This window comes from Rhinatrema bivittatum, chromosome 5 (genome assembly GCF_901001135.1).
Source record: "Rhinatrema bivittatum chromosome 5, aRhiBiv1.1, whole genome shotgun sequence".
NCBI lineage: Eukaryota > Metazoa > Chordata > Amphibia > Gymnophiona > Rhinatrematidae > Rhinatrema > Rhinatrema bivittatum.
In genome coordinates, this window is record NC_042619.1 from 4,101,974 (window position 1) to 4,127,338 (window position 25,365).

At 52.6% G+C, this 25,365-nt stretch overlaps 1 protein-coding gene across 1 annotated transcript in view; it reads left to right on the forward strand.

Annotated features, from left to right (window-relative positions):
* Window positions 1–286: 286 nt before the first annotated feature.
* The window catches only part of LOC115091564 (olfactory receptor 56A4-like), a 32,433-nt gene continuing 7,354 nt past the window's right edge, over window positions 287–25,365 (forward strand). Inside the window, exons 1-2 of the mRNA XM_029601744.1 lie at window positions 287–862; window positions 1,038–1,284. Coding sequence (XP_029457604.1) covers window positions 287–862; window positions 1,038–1,284 — 823 coding nt within the window. The remainder of the gene's footprint in view (window positions 863–1,037; window positions 1,285–25,365) is intronic.

Consider the following 25,365-nt stretch of genomic DNA (forward strand, 5'->3'; position numbering starts at 1 on the left):
TCCTGTCTTTTAACCAGTTTGCAATCCATGAAAGGACATTACCTCCTATCCCATGACTTTTAGTTTTCTTGGAAGCCTCTCATGAGGGACTTTGTCAAACGCCTTCTGAAAATCCAAATACACTACATCTACCGGTTCACCTTTATCCACATGTTTATCATTTGAGTTAATATGGATGAATTCCTTTCAAGACCCTACTCTAATCTAACTCATGGATTTCTTTCCTTATATCCATAGGTATTTTCTCAGAGAAGAAGCGAGAGGCAGTGAAGCCAGAATTACCGTGATGTCGCCTTCCAATAACACTACAGAGATGACCAAGTTCATCCTCATGGATTTCCCCAGGATCCAGAGCTGGCAGCACTGGCTCTCCATCCCACTGGCTCTTCTCTACCTTTTAGTCCTTGTGGCCAATATCACACTACTGATCACCTTCTATGCTGATCCAAGCCTCCATGAGCCCATGTACTATTTCCTGGCCATGCTGGCACTGGTGGATCTTGTTCTGTGCAATTCAGTCACTCCCAAACTCATGGGGGTCCTCTGGCTGATGCAAGGGACAGAATCGGGGATCTTCCTTATCATGGCTTATGATCATTACGTTGCTATCTGTAACCCCTTACGGTACTTCCTCATAATTACTAACGGCTTTGTAGTAAAATCTGCTGTCTTTATCCTGGTCTGGAATGCAGTGTTAGGTCTACCGGTCCCTCTGCTTGCTGCCCGGCTGCATTACTGCTCCAGAAATGCCATCAAATACAGCTTCTGTGCCAACTTAGCAGTAGTGTCCGTGGCCTGTGAAGATATTACAATAAACAGTGTTTACCAGCTGGTGGTTGCCTGGGTTTTATTAGGCAGTGACTTGTTATTGGGAACTGTAGACTTAGACTTAGTTTTTGGGTACTTGCCAGGTTCTTATCGATAGACTTAGTTTTTGGGTACTTGCCAGGTTCTAATGGCCTGGATTGGCCTCTGTTGGAAACAGGATGCTGGGCTTGATGGACCCTTGGTCTGACCCAGTATGGCATGTTCGTATGTTGCTGTTAATCACTATCTCATACTGTTTCATCCTCCGGGCTGTGCTCAAGCTGCAAGCTGAAGGGGCAGCCATGAAGGCCTTGAGTACCTGCTCTTCTCACCTCATTCTCATCTTATTTTTTTCTACTATCCTTGTGGTTTTGGCCATAACTCACAGAAGTGGGAACAAAATCCCATCAGACATCCCAATTTCGGTGAACGTTTTACATCTCCTTGTCCCTCCATCACTGAACCCCGTTGTCTATGGTCCAAACCACAGCCTCACCCTGCCCCCAGGAACATTTCACCCTTCTGTGGATAAAACTGCACGCACAGTTCCAAACCACATCCTCACCCCGCCCCTAGGAACATCTCAATCTGCTGTGGATAAAACTGCATGCACAGTTCCAAACCACATCCTCACTCCGCTCCCAGGAACACCTCACTCTGCTGTGGATAAAACTGCATGCACAGTTCCAAACCACATCCTCACCCTGCCCCCAGGAACACCTCACTCTGCTGTGGATAAAACTGCATGCACAGTTCCAAACCACATCCTCACCCCGCCCCAGGAACATCTCACTCTGCTATGGATAAAACTGCACGCACAGTTGCAAACCACATCCTCACCCCACCCCCAGGAACACCTCACTCTGCTGAGGATAAAACTGCATGCACAGTTCCAAACCAAATCCTCACCCTGCCCCCAGGAACATCTCACTCTGCTGTGGATAAAACTGCATGCACAGTTCCAAACCTCATCCTCACCCCACCCCCAGGAACATCTCACTCTGCTGTAGATAAAACTGCACGCACAGTTCCAAACCACATCCTCACCCCACCCCCAGGAACATCTCACTCTGCTGTGGATAAAACTGCATGCACAGTTCCAAACCACATCCTCACCCCGCCCCCAGGAACATCTCACTCTGCTGTGGATAAAATTGCATGCACAGTTCCAAACCACATCCTCACCCCGCTCCCAGGAACATCTCACTCTGCTGTGGATAAAACTGCACGCACAGTTCCAAACCACATCCTCAACCCCACCCACAGGAACATCTCACCTGCTGTGGATAAAACTGCACTGCACAGTTCCAAACCACATCCTCACCCCACCCCCAGGAACATCTCACTCTGCTGTGGATAAAACTGCATGCACAGTTCCAAACCACATCCTCACCCCTGCCCCCAGGAACATCTCACTCTGCTGTGGATAAAAGTGCATGCACAGTTCCAAACCACATCCTCACCCTGCCCCCCAGGAACATCTCACTCTGCTGTGGATAAAACTGCATGCACAGTTCCAAACCACATCCTCACCCCACCCCCAGGAACATCTCACTCTGCTGTGGATAAAAGTGCATGCACAGTTCCAAACCACATCCTCACCCCTGCCCACAGGAACATCTCACTCTGCTGTGGATAAAACTGCATGCACAGTTCCAAACCACATCCTCACCCCACCCCCAGGAACATCTCACTCTGCTGTGGATAAAAGTGCATGCACAGTTCCAAACCACATCCTCACCCTGCCCCCAGGAACATCTCACTCTGCTGTGGATAAAACTGCATGCACAGTTCCAAACCACATCATCACCCCTACCCCCAGGAACATCTCACTCTGCTGTGGATAAAAGTGCATGCACAGTTCCAAACCACATCCTCACCCCACCCCCAGGAACATCTCACTCTGCTGTGGATAAAACTGCACGCACAGTTCCAAACCACATCCTCACCCCACCCCCAGGAACATCTCACCTCTGCTGTGGATAAAACTGCACGCACAGTTCCAAACCACATCCTCACCCCACCCCCAGGAACATCTCCCTCTGCTGTGGATAAAACTGCATGCACAGTTCCAAACCACATCCTCACCCCGCCCCCAGGAACATCTCACTCTGCTGTGGATAAAAGTGCATGCACAGTTCCAAACCACATCCTCACCCTGCCCCCAGGAACTTCTCACTCTGCTGTGGATAAAACTGCATGCACAGTTCCAAACCACATCCTCACCCCGCCCCCAGGAACATCTCACTCTGCTGTGGATAAAAGTGCATGCACAGTTCCAAACCACATCCTCACCCCTGCCCCCAGGAACTTCTCACCCTGCTGTGGATAAAACTGCACTGCACAGTTCCAAACCACATCCTCACCCCACCCCCAGGAACATCTCACTCTGCTGTGGATAAAAGTGCATGCACAGTTCCAAACCACATCCTCACCCCAGCCCCCAGGAACATCTCACTCTGCTGTGGATAAAAGTGCATGCACAGTTCCAAACCACATCCTCACCCCTACCCCCAGGAACATTCTCACTCTGCTGTGGATAAAACTGCATGCACAGTTCCAAACCACATCCTCACCCCACCCCCAGGAACATCTCACTCTGCTGTGGATAAAAGTGCATGCACAGTTCCAAACCACATCCTCACCCTGCCCCCAGGAACATCTCACTCTGCTGTGGATAAAACTGCATGCACAGTTCCAAACCACATCCTCACCCCACCCCCAGGAACATCTCACTCTGCTGTGGATAAAAGTGCATGCACAGTTCCAAACCACATCCTCACCCTGCCCCCAGGAACATCTCACTCTGCTGTGGATAAAACTGCATGCACAGTTCCAAACCACATCCTCACCCCACCCCCAGGAACATCTCACTCTGCTGTGGATAAAAGTGCATGCACAGTTCCAAACCACATCCTCACCCCAGCCCCCAGGAACATCTCACTCTGCTGTGGATAAAACTGCACGCACAGTTCCAAACCACATCCTCACCCCACCCCCAGGAACATCTCACCCTGCTGTGGATAAAACTGCATGCACAGTTCCAAACCACATCCTCACCCCACCCCCAGGAACATCTCACTCTGCTGTGCATAAAAGTGCATGCACAGTTCCAAACCACATCCTCACCCTGCCCACAGGAACATCTCACTCTGCTGTGGATAAAACTGCATGCACAGTTCCAAACCTCATCCTCACCCTGCCCCCAGGAACATCTCACTCTGCTGTGGATAAAAGTGCATGCACAGTTCCAAACCACATCCTCACCCTGCCCCCAGGAACTTCTCACTCTGCTGTGGATAAAACTGCATGCACAGTTCCAAACCACATCCTCACCCCACCCCCAGGAACATCTCACTCTGCTGTGGATAAAAGTGCATGCACAGTTCCAAACCACATCCTCACCCCACCCCCAGGAACATCTCACCCTGCTGTGGATAAAACTGCACGCACAGTTCCAAACCACATCCTCACCCCACCCCCAGGAACTTCTCACCCTGCTGTGGATAAAACTGCACGCACAGTTCCAAACCACATCCTCACCCCACCCCCAGGAACTTCTCACCCTGCTGTGGATAAAACTGCATGCACAGTTCCAAACCACATCCTCACCCCGCCCCCAGGAACATCTCACTCTGCTGTGGATAAAAGTGCATGCACAGTTCCAAACCACATCCTCACCCTGCCCCCAGGAACTTCTCACTCTGCTGTGGATAAAACTGCATGCACAGTTCCAAACCACATCCTCACCCCGCCCCAGGAACATCTCACTCTGCTGTGGATAAAACTGCACGCACAGTTCCAAACCACATCCTCACCCTGCCCCCAGGAACTTCTCACTCTGCTGTGGATAAAACTGCATGCACAGTTCCAAACCACATCCTCACCCCACCCCCAGGAACATCTCACTCTGCTGTGGATAAAAGTGCATGCACAGTTCCAAACCACATCCTCACCCCAGCCCCAGGAACATCTCACTCTGCTGTGGATAAATGTGCATGCACAGTTCCAAACCACATCCTCACCCCACCCCCAGGAACATCTCACCCTGCTGTGGATAAAACTGCATGCACAGTTCCAAACCACATCCTCACCCCACCCCCAGGAACTTCTCACCCTGCTGTGGATAAAACTGCACGCACAGTTCCAAACCACATCCTCACCCCACCCCCAGGAACTTCTCACCCTGCTGTGGATAAAACTGCATGCACAGTTCCAAACCACATCCTCACCCTGCCCCCAGGAACTTCTCACTCTGCTGTGGATAAAACTGCATGCACAGTTCCAAACCACATCCTCACCCCGCCCCCAGGAACATCTCACTCTGCTGTGGATAAATGTGCATGCACAGTTCCAAACCACATCCTCACCCCACCCCCAGGAACATCTCACCCTGCTGTGGATAAAACTGCATGCACAGTTCCAAACCACATCCTCACCCCACCCCCAGGAACTTCTCACCCTGCTGTGGATAAAACTGCACGCACAGTTCCAAACCACATCCTCACCCTGCCCCCAGGAACTTCTCACTCTGCTGTGGATAAAACTGCATGCACAGTTCCAAACCACATCCTCACCCCGCCCCCAGGAACATCTCACTCTGCTGTGGATAAATGTGCATGCACAGTTCCAAACCACATCCTCACCCCACCCCCAGGAACATCTCACCCTGCTGTGGATAAAACTGCATGCACAGTTCCAAACCACATCCTCACCCCACCCCCAGGAACTTCTCACCCTGCTGTGGATAAAACTGCACGCACAGTTCCAAACCACATCCTCACCCCACCCCCAGGAACTTCTCACCCTGCTGTGGATAAAAGTGCATGCACAGTTCCAAACCACATCCTCACCCCACCCCCAGGAACATCTCACTCTGCTGTGGATAAAACTGCATGCACAGTTCCAAACCACATCCTCACCCCGCCCCCAGGAACATCTCACTCTGCTGTGGATAAAACTGCACGCACAGTTCCAAACCACATCCTCACCCCACCCCCAGGAACATCTCACTCTGCTGTGGATAAAACTGCATGCACAGTTCCAAACCACATCCTCACCCTGCCCCCAGGAACATCTCACTCTGCTGTGGATAAAACTGCACGCACAGTTCCAAACCACATCCTCACCCTGCCCCCAGGAAAATCTCACTCTGCTGTGGATAAAACTGCACGCACAGTTCCAAACCACATCTTCACCCCAGCCCCAGGAACATCTCACTCTGCTGTGGATAAATGTGCCTGCACAGTTCCAAACCACATCCTCACCCCACCCCCAGGAACATCTCACCCTGCTGTGGATAAAACTGCATGCACAGTTCCAAACCACATCCTCACCCTACCCCCAGGAACTTCTCACCCTGCTGTGGATAAAACTGCACGCACAGTTCCAAACCACATCCTCACCCCGCCCCGAGGAACATCTCATTCTGCTGTGGATAAAAGTGCATGCACAGTTCCAAACCACATCCTCACCCTGCCCCCAGGAACTTCTCACTCTGCTGTGGATAAAACTGCAAGCACAGTTCCAAACCACATCATCACCCCACCCCCAGGAACATCTCACTCTGCTGTGGATAAAAGTGCATGCACAGTTCCAAACCACATCCTCACCCCACCCCCAGGAACATCTCACCCTGCTGTGGATAAAACTGCATGCACAGTTCCAAGCCACATCCTCACCCCACCCCCAGGAACTTCTCACCCTGCTGTGGATAAAACTGCACGCACAGTTCCAAACCACATCCTCACCCCACCCCCAGGAACTTCTCACCCTGCTGTGGATAAAACTGCATGCACAGTTCCAACCCGCATCCTCACCCCACCCCCAGGAACATCTCACTCTGCTGTGGATAAAAGTGCATGCACAGTTCCAAACCACATCCTCACCCTGCCCCCAGGAACTTCTCACTCTGCTGTGGATAAAACTGCATGCACAGTTCCAAACCACATCCTCACCCCACCCCCAGGAACATCTCACCCTGCTGTGGATAAAACTGCATGCACAGTTCCAAACCACATCCTCACCCCACCCCCAGGAACTTCTCACCCTGCTGTGGATAAAACTGCACGCACAGTTCCAAACCACATCCTCACCCCACCCCCAGGAACTTCTCACCCTGCTGTGGATAAAACTGCATGCACAGTTCCAAACCACATCCTCACCCCACCCCCAGGAACATCTCACTCTGCTGTGGATAAAAGTGCATGCACAGTTCCAAACCACATCCTCACCCCACCCCCAGGAACATCTCACTCTGCTGTGGATAAAACTGCACGCACAGTTCCAAACCACATCCTCACCCCACCCCCAGGAACATCTCACTCTGCTGTGGATAAAACTGCACGCACAGTTCCAAACCACATCTTCACCCCAGCCCCAGGAACATCTCACTCTGCTGTGGATAAATGTGCCTGCACAGTTCCAAACCACATCCTCACCCCACCCCCAGGAACATCTCACCCTGCTGTGGATAAAACTGCATGCACAGTTCCAAACCACATCCTCACCCCACCCCCAGGAACTTCTCACCCTGCTGTGGATAAAACTGCACGCACAGTTCCAAACCACATCCTCACCCCACCCCCAGGAACATCTCACTCTGCTGTGGATAAAAGTGCATGCACAGTTCCAAACCACATCCTCACCCTGCCCCCAGGAACTTCTCACCCTGCTGTGGATAAAACTGCACGCACAGTTCCAAACCACATCCTCACCCCACCCCCAGGAACTTCTCACCCTGCTGTGGATAAAACTGCATGCACAGTTCCAAACCACATCCTCACCACACCCCCAGGAACATCTCACTCTGCTGTGGATAAAAGTGCATGCACAGTTCCAAACCACATCCTCACCCCACCCCCAGGAACATCTCACTCTGCTGTGGATAAAACTGCATGCACAGTTCCAAACCACATCCTCACCCCGCCCCCAGGAACATCTCACTCTGCTGTGGATAAAACTGCACGCACAGTTCCAAACCACATCCTCACCCCACCCCCAGGAACATCTCACTCTGCTGTGGATAAAACTGCATGCACAGTTCCAAACCACATCCTCACCCTGCCCCCAGGAACATCTCACTCTGCTGTGGATAAAACTGCACGCACAGTTCCAAACCACATCCTCACCCTGCCCCCAGGAAAATCTCACTCTGCTGTGGATAAAACTGCACGCACAGTTCCAAACCACATCTTCACCCCAGCCCCAGGAACATCTCACTCTGCTGTGGATAAATGTGCCTGCACAGTTCCAAACCACATCCTCACCCCACCCCCAGGAACATCTCACCCTGCTGTGGATAAAACTGCATGCACAGTTCCAAACCACATCCTCACCCTACCCCCAGGAACTTCTCACCCTGCTGTGGATAAAACTGCACGCACAGTTCCAAACCACATCCTCACCCCGCCCCGAGGAACATCTCATTCTGCTGTGGATAAAAGTGCATGCACAGTTCCAAACCACATCCTCACCCTGCCCCCAGGAACTTCTCACTCTGCTGTGGATAAAACTGCAAGCACAGTTCCAAACCACATCATCACCCCACCCCCAGGAACATCTCACTCTGCTGTGGATAAAAGTGCATGCACAGTTCCAAACCACATCCTCACCCCACCCCCAGGAACATCTCACCCTGCTGTGGATAAAACTGCATGCACAGTTCCAAGCCACATCCTCACCCCACCCCCAGGAACTTCTCACCCTGCTGTGGATAAAACTGCACGCACAGTTCCAAACCACATCCTCACCCCACCCCCAGGAACTTCTCACCCTGCTGTGGATAAAAACTGCATGCACAGTTCCAACCCGCATCCTCACCCCACCCCCAGGAACATCTCACTCTGCTGTGGATAAAAGTGCATGCACAGTTCCAAACCACATCCTCACCCTGCCCCCAGGAACTTCTCACTCTGCTGTGGATAAAACTGCATGCACAGTTCCAAACCACATCCTCAACCCACCCCCAGGAACATCTCACCCTGCTGTGGATAAAACTGCATGCACAGTTCCAAACCACATCCTCACCCCACCCCCAGGAACTTCTCACCCTGCTGTGGATAAAACTGCACGCACAGTTCCAAACCACATCCTCACCCCACCCCCAGGAACTTCTCACCCTGCTGTGGATAAAACTGCATGCACAGTTCCAAACCACATCCTCACCCCACCCCCAGGAACATCTCACTCTGCTGTGGATAAAAGTGCATGCACAGTTCCAAACCACATCCTCACCCCACCCCCAGGACCATCTCACTCTGCTGTGGATAAAACTGCACGCACAGTTCCAAACCACATCCTCACCCCACCCCCAGGAACATCTCACTCTGCTGTGGATAAAACTGCACGCACAGTTCCAAACCACATCTTCACCCCAGCCCCAGGAACATCTCACTCTGCTGTGGATAAATGTGCCTGCACAGTTCCAAACCACATCCTCACCCCACCCCCAGGAACATCTCACCCTGCTGTGGATAAAACTGCATGCACAGTTCCAAACCACATCCTCACCCCACCCCCAGGAACTTCTCACCCTGCTGTGGATAAAACTGCACGCACAGTTCCAAACCACATCCTCACCCCACCCCCAGGAACATCTCACTCTGCTGTGGATAAAAGTGCATGCACAGTTCCAAACCACATCCTCACCCTGCCCCCAGGAACTTCTCACTCTGCTGTGGATAAAACTGCATGCACAGTTCCAAACCACATCCTCACCCCACCCCCAGGAACATCTCACTCTGCTGTGGATAAAAGTGCATGCACAGTTCCAAACCACATCCTCACCCCACCCCCAGGAAAATCTCACTCTGCTGTGGATAAAACTGCACGCACAGTTCCAAACCACATCTTCACCCCAGCCCCAGGAACATCTCACTCTGCTGTGGATAAATGTGCCTGCACAGTTCCAAACCACATCCTCACCCCACCCCCCAGGAACTTCTCACCCTGCTGTGGATAAAACTGCATGCACAGTTCCAAACCGCATCCTCACCCCGCCCCCAGGAACATCTCACTCTGCTGTGGATAAAAGTGCATGCACAGTTCCAAACCACATCCTCACCCTGCCCCCAGGATCTTCTCACTCTGCTGTGGATAAAACTGCATGCACAGTTCCAAACCACATCCTCACCCCACCCCCAGGAACATCTCACTCTGCTGTGGATAAAAGTGCATGCACATTTCCAAACCACATCCTCACCCCACCCCCAGGAACATCTCACCCTGCTGTGGATAAAACTGCACGCACAGTTCCAAACCACATCCTCACCCCACCCCCAGGAACTTCTCACCCTGCTGTGGATAAAACTACACGCACAGTTCCAAACCACATCCTCACCCCACCCCCTGGAACTTCTCACCCTGCTGTGGATAAAACTGCATGCACATTTCCAAACCACATAATCACCACACCCCCAGGAACATCTCACTCTGCTGTGGATAAAAGTGCATGCACAGTTCCAAACCACATCCTCACCCCACCCCCAGGAACATCTCACTCTGCTGTGGATAAAACTGCACGCGCATTTCCAAACCACATCCTCACCCCACCCCCAGGAACATCTCACTCTGCTGTGGATAAAACTGCATGCACAGTTCCAAACCACATCCTCACCCTGCCCCCAGGAACATCTCACTCTGCTGTGGATAAAACTGCACGCACAGTTCCAAACCACATCCTCACCCCTGCCCCCAGGAACATCTCACTCTGCTGTGGATAAAAGTGCATGCACAGTTCCAAACCACATCCTCACCCTGCCCCCAGGAACTTCTCACTCTGCTGTGGATGAAACTGCATGCACAGTTCCAAACCACATCCTCACCCCACCCCCAGGAACATCTCACTCTGCTGTGGATAAAAGTGCATGCACAGTTCCAAACCACATCCTCACCCCGCCCCCAGGAACATCTCACTCTGCTGTGGATAAAAGTGCATGCACAGTTCCAAACCACATCCTCACCCCGCCCCCAGGAACATCTCACTCTGCTGTGGATAAAACTGCATGCACAGTTCCAAACCACATCCTCACCCCACCCCCAGGAACATCTCACTCTGCTGTGGATAAAAGTGCATGCACAGTTCCAAACCACATCCTCACCCTGCCCCCAGGAACATCTCACTCTGCTGTGGATAAAACTGCACGCACAGTTCCAAACCACATCCTCACCCTGCCCCCAGGAACAACTCACTCTGCTGTGGATAAAACTGCACGCACAGTTCCAAACCACATCTTCACCCCAGCCCGAGGAACATCTCACTCTGCTGTGGATAAATGTGCCTGCACAGTTCCAAACCACATCCTCACGCCACCCCCAGGAACTTCTCACCCTGCTGTGGATAAAACTGCACGCACAGTTCCAAACCACATCCTCACCCCAGCCCCAGGAACTTCTCACCCTGCTGTGGATAAAACTGCATACACAGTTCCAAACCACATCCTCAACCCGACCCCAGGAACTTCTCACCCTGCTGTGGATAAAACTGCATGCACAGTTCCAAACCACATCCTCACCCCGCCCCCAGGAACATCTCACTCTGCTGTGGATAAAAGTGCATGCACAGTTCCAAACCACATCATCACCCTGCCCCCAGGAACTTCTCACTCTGCTGTGGATAAAACTGCATGCACAGTTCCAAACCTCATCCTCACCCCACCCCCAGGAACATCTCACTCTGCTGTGGATAAAAGTGCATGCACAGTTCCAAACCACATCCTCACCCCAGCCCCAGGAACATCTCACCCTGCTGTGGATAAAACTGCATGCACAGTTCCAAACCACATCCTCACCCCACCCCCAGGAACTTCTCACCCTGCTGTGGATAAAACTGCACGCACAGTTCCAAACCACATCCTCACCCCACCCCCAGGAACTTCTCACCCTGCTGTGGATAAAAGTGCATGCACAGTTCCAAACCGCATCCTCACCCCGCCCCCAGGAACATCTCACTCTGCTGTGGATAAAAGTGCATGCACAGTTCCAAACCACATCCTCACCCTGCCCCCAGGAACTTCTCACTCTGCTGTGGATAAAACTGCATGCACAGTTCCAAACCACATCCTCACCCCACCCCCAGGAACATCTCACCCTACTGTGGATAAAACTGCATGCACAGTTCCAAACCACATCCTCACCCCACCCCAGGAACTTCTCACCCTGCTGTGGATAAAACTGCACGCACAGTTCCAAACCACATCCTCACCCCACCCCCAGGAACATCTCACTCTGCTGTGGATAAAACTGCACGCACAGTTCCAAACCACATCCTCACCCCACCCCCAGGAACATCTCACTCTGCTGTGGATAAAACTGCATGCACAGTTCCAAACCACATCCTCACCCTGCCCCCAGGAACATCTCACTCTGCTGTGGATAAAACTGCACGCACAGTTCCAAACCACATCCTCACCCTGCCCCCAGGAACATCTCACTCTGCTGTGGATAAAACTGCACGCACAGTTCCAAACCACATCTTCACCCCAGCCCCAGGAACATCTCACTCTGCTGTGGATAAATGTGCCTGCACAGTTCCAAACCACATCCTCACCCCACCCCCAGGAACATCTCACCCTGCTGTGGATAAAACTGCATGCACAGTTCCAAACCACATCTTCACCCCACCCCCAGGAACTTCTCACCCTGCTGTGGATAAAACTGCACGCACAGTTCCAAACCACATCCTCACCCCACCCCCAGGAACTTCTCACCCTGCTGTGGATAAAACTGCATGCACAGTTCCAAACCACATCCTCACCCCGCCCCCAGGAACATCTCACTCTGCTGTGGATAAAAGTGCATGCACAGTTCCAAACCACATCCTCACCCTGCCCCCAGGAACTTCTCACTCTGCTGTGGATAAAACTGCATGCACAGTTCCAAACCACATCCTCACCCCACCCCCAGGAACATCTCACTCTGCTGTGGATAAAAGTGCATGCACAGTTCCAAACCACATCCTCACCCTGCCCCCAGGAACATCTCACTCTGCTGTGGATAAAAGTGCATGCACAGTTCCAAACCACATCCTCACCCTGCCCCCAGGAACTTCTCACTCTGCTGTGGATAAAACTGCATGCACAGTTCCAAACCACATCCTCACCCCGCCCCCAGGAACATCTCACTCTGCTGTGGATAAAAGTGCATGCACAGTTCCAAACCACATCCTCACCCCGCCCCCAGGAACATCTCACTCTGCTGTGGATAAAAGTGCATGCACAGTTCCAAACCACATCCTCACCCCGCCCCCAGGAACTTCTCACTCTGCTGTGGATAAAACTGCATGCACAGTTCCAAACCACATCCTCACCCCACCCCCAGGAACATCTCACTCTGCTGTGGATAAAAGTGCATGCACAGTTCCAAACCACATCCTCACCCCACCCCCAGGAACATCTCACCCTGCTGTGGATAAAACTGCATGCACAGTTCCAAACCACATCCTCACCCCACCCCCAGGAACTTCTCACCCTGCTGTGGATAAAACTGCACGCACAGTTCCAAACCACATCCTCACCCCACCCCCAGGAACATCTCACTCTGCTGTGGATAAAACTGCACGCACAGTTCCAAACCACATCCTCACCCCACCCCCAGGAACATCTCACTCTGCTGTGGATAAAACTGCATGCACAGTTCCAAACCACATCCTCACCCTGCCCCCAGGAACATCTCACTCTGCTGTGGATAAAACTGCACGCACAGTTCCAAACCACATCTTCACCCCAGCCCCAGGAACATCTCACTCTGCTGTGGATAAATGTGCCTGCACAGTTCCAAACCACATCCTCACCCCACCCCCAGGAACATCTCACCCTGCTGTGGATAAAACTGCATGCACAGTTCCAAACCACATCCTCACCCCACCCCCAGGAACTTCTCACCCTGCTGTGGATAAAACTGCACGCACAGTTCCAAACCACATCCTCACCCCACCCCCAGGAACATCTCACTCTGCTGTGGATAAAAGTGCATGCACAGTTCCAAACCACATCCTCACCCTGCCCCCAGGAACTTCTCACTCTGCTGTGGATAAAACTGCAAGCACAGTTCCAAACCACATCCTCACCCCACCCCCAGGAACTTCTCACCCTGCTGTGGATAAAACTGCATGCACAGTTCCAAACCACATCCTCACCCCACCCCCAGGAACATCTCACTCTGCTGTGGATAAAGTGCATGCACAGTTCCAAACCACATCCTCACCCCACCCCCAGGAACATCTCACCCTGCTGTGGATAAATGTGCCTGCACAGTTCCAAACCACATCCTGACCCCACCCCCAGGAACATCTCACTCTGCTGTGGATAAAAGTGCATGCACAGTTCCAAACCACATCCTCACCCCACCCCCAGGAACTTCTCACCCTGCTGTGGATAAAACTGCACGCACAGTTCCAAACCACATCCTCACCCCACCCCCAGGAACTTCTCACCCTGCTGTGGATAAAACTGCATGCACAGTTCCAAACCGCATCCTCACCCAGCCCCCAGGAACATCTCACTCTGCTGTGGATAAAAGTGCATGCACAGTTCCAAACCACATCCTCACCCTGCCCCCAGGATCTTCTCACTCTGCTGTGGATAAAACTGCATGCACAGTTCCAAACCACATCCTCACCCCACCCCCAGGAACATCTCACTCTGCTGTGGATAAAAGTGCATGCACATTTCCAAACCACATCCTCACCCCACCCCCAGGAACATCTCACCCTGCTGTGGATAAAACTGCACGCACAGTTCCAAACCACATCCTCACCCCACCCCCAGGAACTTCTCACCCTGCTGTGGATAAAACTGCACGCACAGTTCCAAACCACATCCTCACCCCACCCCCAAGAACTTCTCACCCTGCTGTGGATAAAACTGCATGCACAGTTCCAAACCGCATCCTCACCCAGCCCCCAGGAACATCTCACTCTGCTGTGGATAAAAGTGCATGCACAGTTCCAAACCACATCCTCACCCTGCCCCCAGGATCTTCTCACTCTGCTGTGGATAAAACTGCATGCACAGTTCCAAACCACATCCTCACCCCACCCCCAGGAACATCTCACTCTGCTGTGGATAAAAGTGCATGCACATTTCCAAACCACATCCTCACCCCACCCCCAGGAACATCTCACCCTGCTGTGGATAAAACTGCACGCACAGTTCCAAACCACATCCTCACCCCACCCCCAGGAACTTCTCACCCTGCTGTGGATAAAACTGCACGCACAGTTCAAAACCACATCCTCACCCCACCCCCAGGAACTTCTCACTTTGCTGTGGATAAAACTGCATGCTCATTTCCAAACCACATACTCACCCCACCCCCAGGAACATCTCACTCTGCTGTGGATAAAAGTGCATGCACAGTTCCAAACCACATCCTCACCCCACCCCCAGGAACATCTCACTCTGCTGTGGATAAAACTGCACGCACAGTTCCAAACCACATCCTCACCCCACCCCCAGGAACATCTCACTCTGCTGTGGATAAAACTGCATGCACAGTTCCAAACCACATCCTCACCCTGCCCCCAGGAACATCTCACTCTGCTGTGGATAAAACTGCACGCACAGTTCCAAACCACATCCTCACCCCTGCCCCCAGGAACATCTCACTCTGCTGTGGATAAAACTGCACGCAGCAGTTCCAAACCACATCCTCACCCTGCCCCCAGGAACTTCTCACTCTGCTGTGGATAAAACTGCATGCACAGTTCCAAACCACATCCTCACCCCACCCCCAGGAACTTCTCACCCTGCTGTGGATAAAACTGCATGCACAGTTCCAAACCACATCCTCACCCCGCCCCCAGGAACATCTCACTCTGCTGTGGATAAAAGTGCATGCACAGTTCCAAACCACATCCTCACCCTGCCCCCAGGAACTTCTCACTCTGCTGTGGATAAAACTGCATGCACAGTTCCAAACCACATCCTCACCCCACCCCCAGGAACATGTCACTCTGCTGTGGATAAAAGTGCATGCACAGTTCCAAACCACATCCTCACCCTACCCCCAGGAACATCTCACTCTGCTGTGGATAAAAGTGCATGCACAGTTCCAAACCACATCCTCACCCTGCCCCCAGGAACTTCTCACTCTGCTGTGGATAAAACTGCATGCACAGTTCCAAACCACATCCTCACCCCGCCCCCAGGAACATCTCACTCTGCTGTGGATAAAAGTGCATGCACAGTTCCAAACAACATCCTCACCCCGCCCCCAGGAACATCTCACTCTGCTGTGGATAAAAGTGCATGCACAGTTCCAAACCACATCCTCACCCTTGCCCCCAGGAACTTCTCACTCTGCTGTGGATAAAACTGCATGCACAGTTCCAAACCACATCCTCACCCCACCCCCAGGAACATCTCACTCTGCTGTGGATAAAAGTGCATGCACAGTTCCAAACCACATCCTCACCCCGCCCCCAGGAACATCTCACTCTGCTGTGGATAAAAGTGCATGCACAGTTCCAAACCACATCCTCACCCTGCCCCCAGGAACTTCTCACTCTGCTGTGGATAAAACTGCATGCACAGTTCCAAACCACATCCTCACACCACCGCCAGGAACATCTCACTCTGCTGTGGATAAAAGTGCATGCACAGTTCCAAACCACATCCTCACCCCGCCCCCAGGAACATCTCACTCTGCTGTGGATAAAACTGCATGCACAGTTCCAAACCACATCCTCACCCCACCCCCAGGAACATCTCACTCTGCTGTGGATAAAAGTGCATGCACAGTTCCAAACCACATCCTCACCCTGCCCCCAGGAACATCTCACTCTGCTGTGGATAAAACTGCACGCACAGTTCCAAACCACATCCTCACCCTGCCCCCAGGAACATCTCACTCTGCTGTGGATAAAACTGCACGCACAGTTCCAAACCACATCTTCACCCCAGCCCCAGGAACATCTCACTCTGCTGTGGATAAATGTGCCTGCACAGTTCCAAACCACATCCTCACCCCACCCCCAGGAACTTCTCACCCTGCTGTGGATAAAACTGCACGCACAGTTCCAAACCACATCCTCACCCCACCCCCAGGAACTTCTCACCCTGCTTGGATAAAACTGCATACACAGTTCCAAACCACATCCTCACCCTGCCCCCAGGAACATCTCACTCTGCTGTGGATAAAACTGCACGCACAGTTCCAAACCACATCTTCACCCCAGCCCCAGGAACATCTCACTCTGCTGTGGATAAATGTGCCTGCACAGTTCCAAACCACATCCTCACCCCACCCCCAGGAACTTCTCACCCTGCTGTGGATAAAACTGCACGCACAGTTCCAAACCACATCCTCACCCCACCCCCAGGAACTTCTCACCCTGCTGTGGATAAAACTGCATACACAGTTCCAAACCACATCCTCACCCCGCCCCCAGGAACTTCTCACCCTGCTGTGGATAAAACTGCATGCACAGTTCCAAACCACATCCTCACCCCGCCCCCAGGAACATCTCACTCTGCTGTGGATAAAAGTGCATGCACAGTTCCAAACCACATCATCACCCTGCCCCCAGGAACTTCTCACTCTGCTGTGGATAAAACTGCATGCACAGTTCCAAACCACATCCTCACCCCACCCCCAGGAACATCTCACTCTGCTGTGGATAAAAGTGCATGCACAGTTCCAAACCACATCCTCACCCCACCCCCAGGAACATCTCACCCTGCTGTGGATAAAACTGCATGCACAGTTCCAAACCACATCCTCACCCCACCCCCAGGAACTTCTCACCCTGCTGTGGATAAAACTGCACGCACAGTTCCAAACCACATCCTCACCCCACCCCCAGGAACTTCTCACCCTGCTGTGGATAAAACTGCATGCACAGTTCCAATCCGCATCCTCACCCCGCCCCCAGGAACATCTCACTCTGCTGTGGATAAAAGTGCATGCACAGGTCCAAACCACATCCTCACCCTGCCCCCAGGAACTTCTCACTCTGCTGTGGATAAAACTGCATGCACAGTTCCAAACCACATCCTCACCCAACCCCCAGGAACATCTCACTCTGCTGTGGATAAAAGTGCATGCACAGTTCCAAACCACATCCTCACCCCACCCCCAGGAACATCTCACCCTGCTGTGGATAAAACTGCATGCACAGTTCCAAACCACATCCTCAACCCACCCCCAGGAACTTCTCACCCTGCTGTGGATAAAACTGCACGCACAGTTCCAAACCACATCCTCACCCCACCCCCAGGAACATCTCACTCTGCTGTGGATAAAACTGCACGCACAGTTCCAAACCACATCCTCACCCCCACCCCCAGGAACATCTCACTCTGCTGTGGATAAAACTGCATGCACAGTTCCAAACCACATCCTCACCCTGCCCCCAGGAACATCTCACTCTGCTGTGTATAAAACTGCACGCACAGTTCCAAACCACATCTTCACCCCAGCCCCAGGAACATCTCACTCTGCTGTGGATAAAACTGCATGCACAGTTCCAAACCACATCCTCACCCCACCCCCAGGAACTTCTCACCCTGCTGTGGATAAAACTGCACGCACAGTTCCAAACCACATCCTCACCCCACCCCCAGGAACTTCTCACCCTGCTGTGGATAAAACTGCATGCAGAGTTCCAAACCGCATCCTCACCCAGCCCCCAGGAACATCTCACTCTGCTGTGGATAAAAGTGCATGCACAGTTCCAAACCACATCCTCACCCTGCCCCCAGGATCTTCTCACTCTGCTGTGGATAAAACTGCATGCACAGTTCCAAACCACATCCTCACCCCACCCCCAGGAACATCTCACTCTGCTGTGGATAAAAGTGCATGCACATTTCCAAACCACATCCTCACCCCACCCCCAGGAACATCTCACCCTGCTGTGGATAAAACTGCACGCACAGTTCCAAACCACATCCTCACCCCACCCCCAGGAACTTCTCACCCTGCTGTGGATAAAACTGCACGCACAGTTCAAAACCACATCCTCACCCCACCCCCAGGAACTTCTCACCCTGCTGTGGATAAAACTGCATGCTCATTTCCAAACCACATACTCACCCCACCCCCAGGAACATCTCACTCTGCTGTGGATAAAAGTGCATGCACAGTTCCAAACCACATCCTCACCCCACCCCCAGGAACATCTCACTCTGCTGTGGATAAAACTGCACGCACATTTCCAAACCACATCCTCACCCCACCCCCAGGAACATCTCACTCTGCTGTGGATAAAACTGCATGCACAGTTCCAAACCACATCCTCACCCTGCCCCCAGGAACATCTCACTCTGCTGTGGATAAAACTGCACGCACAGTTCCAAACCACATCCTCACCCTGCCCCCAGGAACATCTCACTCTGCTGTGGATAAAACTGCACGCAGAGTTCCAAACCACATCCTCACCCTGCCCCCAGGAACTTCTCACTCTGCTGTGGATAAAACTGCATGCACAGTTCCAAACCACATCCTCACCCCACCCCCAGGAACTTCTCACCCTGCTGTGGATAAAACTGCATGCACAGTTCCAAACCACATCCTCACCCCGCCCCCAGGAACATCTCACTCTGCTGTGGATAAAAGTGCATGCACAGTTCCAAACCACATCCTCACCCTGCCCCCAGGAACTTCTCACTCTGCTGTGGATAAAACTGCATGCACAGTTCCAAACCACATCCTCACCCCGCCCCCAGGAACATCTCACTCTGCTGTGGATAAAAGTGCATGCACAGTTCCAAACCACATCCTCACCCTACCCCCAGGAACATCTCACTCTGCTGTGGATAAAAGTGCATGCACAGTTCCAAACCACATCCTCACCCTGCCCCCAGGAACTTCTCACTCTGCTGTGGATAAAACTGCATGCACAGTTCCAAACCACATCCTCACCCCGCCCCCAGGAACATCTCACTCTGCTGTGGATAAAAGTGCATGCACAGTTCCAAACAACATCCTCACCCCGCCCCCAGGAACATCTCACTCTGCTGTGGATAAAAGTGCATGCACAGTTCCAAACCACATCCTCACCCTGCCCCCAGGAACTTCTCACTCTGCTGTGGAGAAAACTGCATGCACAGTTCCAAACCACATCCTCACCCCACCCCCAGGAACATCTCACTCTGCTGTGGATAAAAGTGCATGCACAGTTCCAAACCACATCCTCACCCTACCCTCAGGAACATCTCACTCTGCTGTGGATAAAAGTGCATGCACAGTTCCAAACCACATCCTCACCCTGCCCCCAGGAACTTCTCACTCTGCTGTGGATAAAACTGCATGCACAGTTCCAAACCACATCCTCACCCCACCCCCAGGAACATCTCACTCTGCTGTGGATAAAAGTGCATGCACAGTTCCAAACCACATCCTCACCCCGCCCCCAGGAACATCTCACTCTGCTGTGGATAAAAGTGCATGCACAGTTCCAAACCACATCCTCACCCTGCCCCCAGGAACTTCTCACTCTGCTGTGGATAAAACTGCATGCACAGTTCCAAACCACATCCTCACCCCACCCCCAGGAACATCTCACTCTGCTGTGGATAAAAGTGCATGCACAGTTCCAAACCACATCCTCACCCCGCCCCCAGGAACATCTCACTCTGCTGTGGATAAAAGTGCATGCACAGTTCCAAACCACATCCTCACCCTGCCCCCAGGAACTTCTCACTCTGCTGTGGATAAAACTGCATGCACAGTTCCAAACCACATCCTCACCCCACCCCCAGGAACATCTCACTCTGCTGTGGATAAAAGTGCATGCACAGTTCCAAACCACATCCTCACCCCGCCCCCAGGAACATCTCACTCTGCTGTGGATAAAACTGCATGCACAGTTCCAAACCACATCCTCACCCCACCCCCAGGAACATCTCACTCTGCTGTGGATAAAAGTGCATGCACAGTTCCAAACCACATCCTCACCCTGCCCCCAGGAACATCTCACTCTGCTGTGGATAAAACTGCACGCACAGTTCCAAACCACATCCTCACCCTGCCCCCAGGAACATCTCACTCTGCTGTGGATAAATCTGCACGCACAGTTCCAAACAACATCTTCACCCCAGCCCCAGGAACATCTCACTCTGCTGTGGATAAATGTGCCTGCACAGTTCCAAACCACAACCTCACCCCACCCCCAGGAACTTCTCACCCTGCTGTGGATAAAACTGCACGCACAGTTCCAAACCACATCCTCACCCCACCCCCAGGAACTTCTCACCCTGCTGTGGATAAAACTGCATACACAGTTCCAAACCACATCCTCACCCCGCCCCCAGGAACTTCTCACCCTGCTGTGGATAAAACTGCATGCACAGTTCCAAACCACATCCTCACCCCGCCCCCAGGAACATCTCACTCTGCTGTGGATAAAACTGCATGCACAGTTCCAAACCACATCCTCACCCCACCCCCAGGAACATCTCACTCTGCTGTGGATAAAAGTGCATGCACAGTTCCAAACCACATCCTCACCCCACCCCCAGGAACATCTCACCCTGCTGTGGATAAAACTGCATGCACAGTTCCAAACCACATCCTCACCCCACCCCTAGGAACTTCTCACCCTGCTGTGGATAAAACTGCACGCACAGTTCCAAACCACATCCTCACCCCACCCCCAGGAACTTCTCACCCTGCTGTGGATAAAACTGCATGCACAGTTCCAAACCGCATCCTCACCCCGCCCCCAGGAACATCTCACTCTGCTGTGGATAAAAGTGCATGCACAGTTCCAAACCACATCCTCACCCTGCCCCCAGGAACTTCTCACTCTGCTGTGGATAAAACTGCATGCACAGTTCCAAACCACATCCTCACCCAACCCCCAGGAACATCTCACTCTGCTGTGGATAAAAGTGCATGCACAGTTCCAAACCACATCCTCACCCCACCCCCAGGAACATCTCACCCTGCTGTGGATAAAACTGCATGCACAGTTCCAAACCACATCCTCAACCCACCCCCAGGAACTTCTCACCCTGCTGTGGATAAAACTGCACGCACAGTTCCAAACCACATCCTCACCCCACCCCCAGGAACATATCACTCTGCTGTGGATAAAACTGCACGCACAGTTCCAAACCACATCCTCACCCCACCCCCAGGAACATCTCACTCTGCTGTGGATAAAACTGCATGCACAGTTCCAAACCACATCCTCACCCTGCCCCCAGGAACATATCACTCTGCTGTGGATAAAACTGCACGCACAGTTCCAAACCACATCCTCACCCCGCCCCCAGGAACATCTCACTCTGCTGTGGATAAAAGTGCATGCACAGTTCCAAACCACATCCTCACCCCGCCCCCAGGAACATCTCACTCTGCTGTGGATAAAAGTGCATGCACAGTTCCAAACCACATCCTCACCCTGCCCCCAGGAACTTCTCATTCTGCTGTGGATAAAACTGCATGCACAGTTCCAAACCACATCCTCACCCCACCCCCAGGAACATCTCACTCTGCTGTGGATAAAAGTGCATGCACAGTTCCAAACCACATCCTCACCCCACCCCCAGGAACATCTCACCCTGCTGTGGATAAAACTGCACGCACAGTTCCAAACCACATCCTCACCCCACCCCCAGGAACATCTCACTCTGCTGTGGATAAAACTGCATGCACAGTTCCAAACCACATCCTCACCCTGCCCCCAGGAACATCTCACTCTGCTGTGGATAAAACTGCACGCACAGTTCCAAACGACATCCTCACCCTGCCCCCAGGAACATCTCACTCTGCTGTGGATAAAACTGCACGCACAGTTCCAAACCACATCTTCACCCCAGCCCCAGGAACATCTCACTCTGCTGTGGATAAATGTGCCTGCAAAGTTCCAAACCACATCCTCACCCCACCCCCAGGAACATCTCACCCTGCTGTGGATAAAACTGCATGCACAGTTCCAAACCACATCCTCACCCCACCCCCAGGAACTTCTCACCCTGCTGTGGATAAAACTGCACGCACAGTTCCAAACCACATCCTCACCCCACCCCGAGGAACTTCTCACCCTGCTGTGGATAAAACTGCATGCACAGTTCCAAACCACATCCTCACCCCGCCCCCAGGAACATCTCACTCTGCTGTGGATAAAAGTGCATGCACAGTTCCAAACCACATCCTCACCCCACCCCCAGGAACATCTCACTCTGCTGTGGATAAAAGTGCATGCACAGTTCCAAACCACATCCTCACCCCACCCCCAGGAACATCTCACCCTGCTGTGGATAAAACTGCATGCACAGTTCCAAACCACATCCTCACCCCACCCCCAGGAACTTCTCACCCTGCTGTGGATAAAACTGCACGCACAGTTCCAAACCACATCCTCACCCCACCCCGAGGAACTTCTCACCCTGCTGTGGATAAAACTGCATGCACAGTTCCAAACCACATCCTCACCCCGCCCCCAGGAACATCTCACTCTGCTGTGGATAAAAGTGCATGCACAGTTCCAAACCACATCCTCACCCCACCCCCAGGAACATCTCACTCTGCTGTGGATAAAAGTGCATGCACAGTTCCAAACCACATCCTCACCCCACCCCCAGGAACATCTCACCCTGCTGTGGATAAAACTGCACGCACAGTTCCAAACCACATCCTCACCCCACCCCCAGGAACTTCTCACCCTGCTGTGGATAAAACTGCATGCACAGTTCCAAACCACATCCTCACCCCACCCCCAGGAACATCTCACTCTGCTGTGGATAAAACTGCACGCACAGTTCCAAACCACATCCTCACCCTGCCCCCAGGAACATCTCACTCTGCTGTGGATAAAACTGCACGCACAGTTCCAAACCACATCCTCACCCTGCCCCCAGGAACATCTCACTCTGCTGTGGATAAAACTGCACGCACAGTTCCAAACCACATCTTCACCCCAGCCCCAGGAACATCTCACTCTGCTGTGGATAAATGGGCCTGCACAGTTCCAAACCACATCCTCACCCCACCCCCAGGAACATCTCACCCTGCTGTGGATAAAACTGCATGCACAGTTCCAAACCACATCCTCACCCCACCCCCAGGAACTTCTCACCCTGCTGTGGATAAAACTGCACGCACAGTTCCAAACCACATCCTCACCCCACCCCCAGGAACTTCTCACCCTGCTGTGGATAAAACTGCATACACAGTTCCAAACCACATCCTCACCCCGCCCCCAGGAACATCTCACTCTGCTGTGGATAAAAGTGCATGCACAGTTCCAAACCACATCCTCACCCTGCCCCCAGGAACTTCTCACTCTGCTGTGGATAAAACTGCATGCACAGTTCCAAACCACATCCTCACCCCACCCCCAGGAACATCTCACTCTGCTGTGGATAAAAGTGCATGCACAGTTCCAACCCGCATCCTCACCCCACCCCCAGGAACTTCTCACCCTGCTGTGGATAAAACTGCACGCACAGTTCCAAACCACATCCTCACCCCACCCCCAGGAACTTCTCACCCTGCTGTGGATAAAACTGCATGCACAGTTCCAAACCACATCCTCACCCCGCCCCCAGGAACATCTCACTCTGCTGTGGATAAAAGTGCATGCACAGTTCCAAACCACATCCTCACCCCGCCCCCAGGAACTTCTCACTCTGCTGTGGATAAAAGTGCATGCACAGTTCCAAACCACATCCTCACCCCACCCCCAGGAACATCTCACTCTGCTGTGAATAAAACTGCACGCACAGTTCCAAGCCACATCCTCACCCCACCCCCAGGAACATCTCACTCTGCTGTGGATAAAACTGCATGCACAGTTCCAAACCACATCCTCACCCTGCCCCCAGGAACATCTCACTCTGCTGTGGATAAAACTGCACGCACAGTTCCAAACCACATCCTCACCCCACCCCCAGGAACATCTCACTCTGCTGTGGATAAATGTGCCTGCACAGTTCCAAACCACATCCTCACCCCACCCCCAGGAACATCTCACCCTGCTGTGGATAAAACTGCATGCACAGTTCCAAACCACATCCTCACCCCGCCCCCAGGAACATCTCACTCTGCTGTGGATAAAAGTGCATGCACAGTTCCAAACCACATCCTCACCCCACCAGCAGGAACTTCTCACCCTGCTGTGGATAAAACTGCATGCACAGTTCCAAACCACATCCTCACCCCGCCCCCAGGAACATCTCACTCTGCTGTGGATAAAAGTGCATGCACAGTTCCAAACCACATCCTCACCCTGCCCTAGGAACTTCTCCCTCTGCTGTGGATAAAACTGCATGCACAGTTCCAAACCACATCCTCACCCCACCCCCAGGAACATCTCACTCTGCTGTGGATAAAACTGCATGCACAGTTCCAAACCACATCCTCACCCCACCCCCAGGAACTTCTCACCCTGCTGTGGATAAAACTGCACGCACAGTTCCAAACCACATCCTCACCCCACCCCCAGGAACTTCTCACTCTGCTGTGGATAAAAGTGCATGCACAGTTCCAAACCACATCCTCACCCCGCCCCCAGGAACATCTCACTCTGCTGTGGATAAAACTGCATGCACAGTTCCAAACCACATCCTCACCCCGCCCCAGGAACATCTCACTCTGCTGTGGATAAAA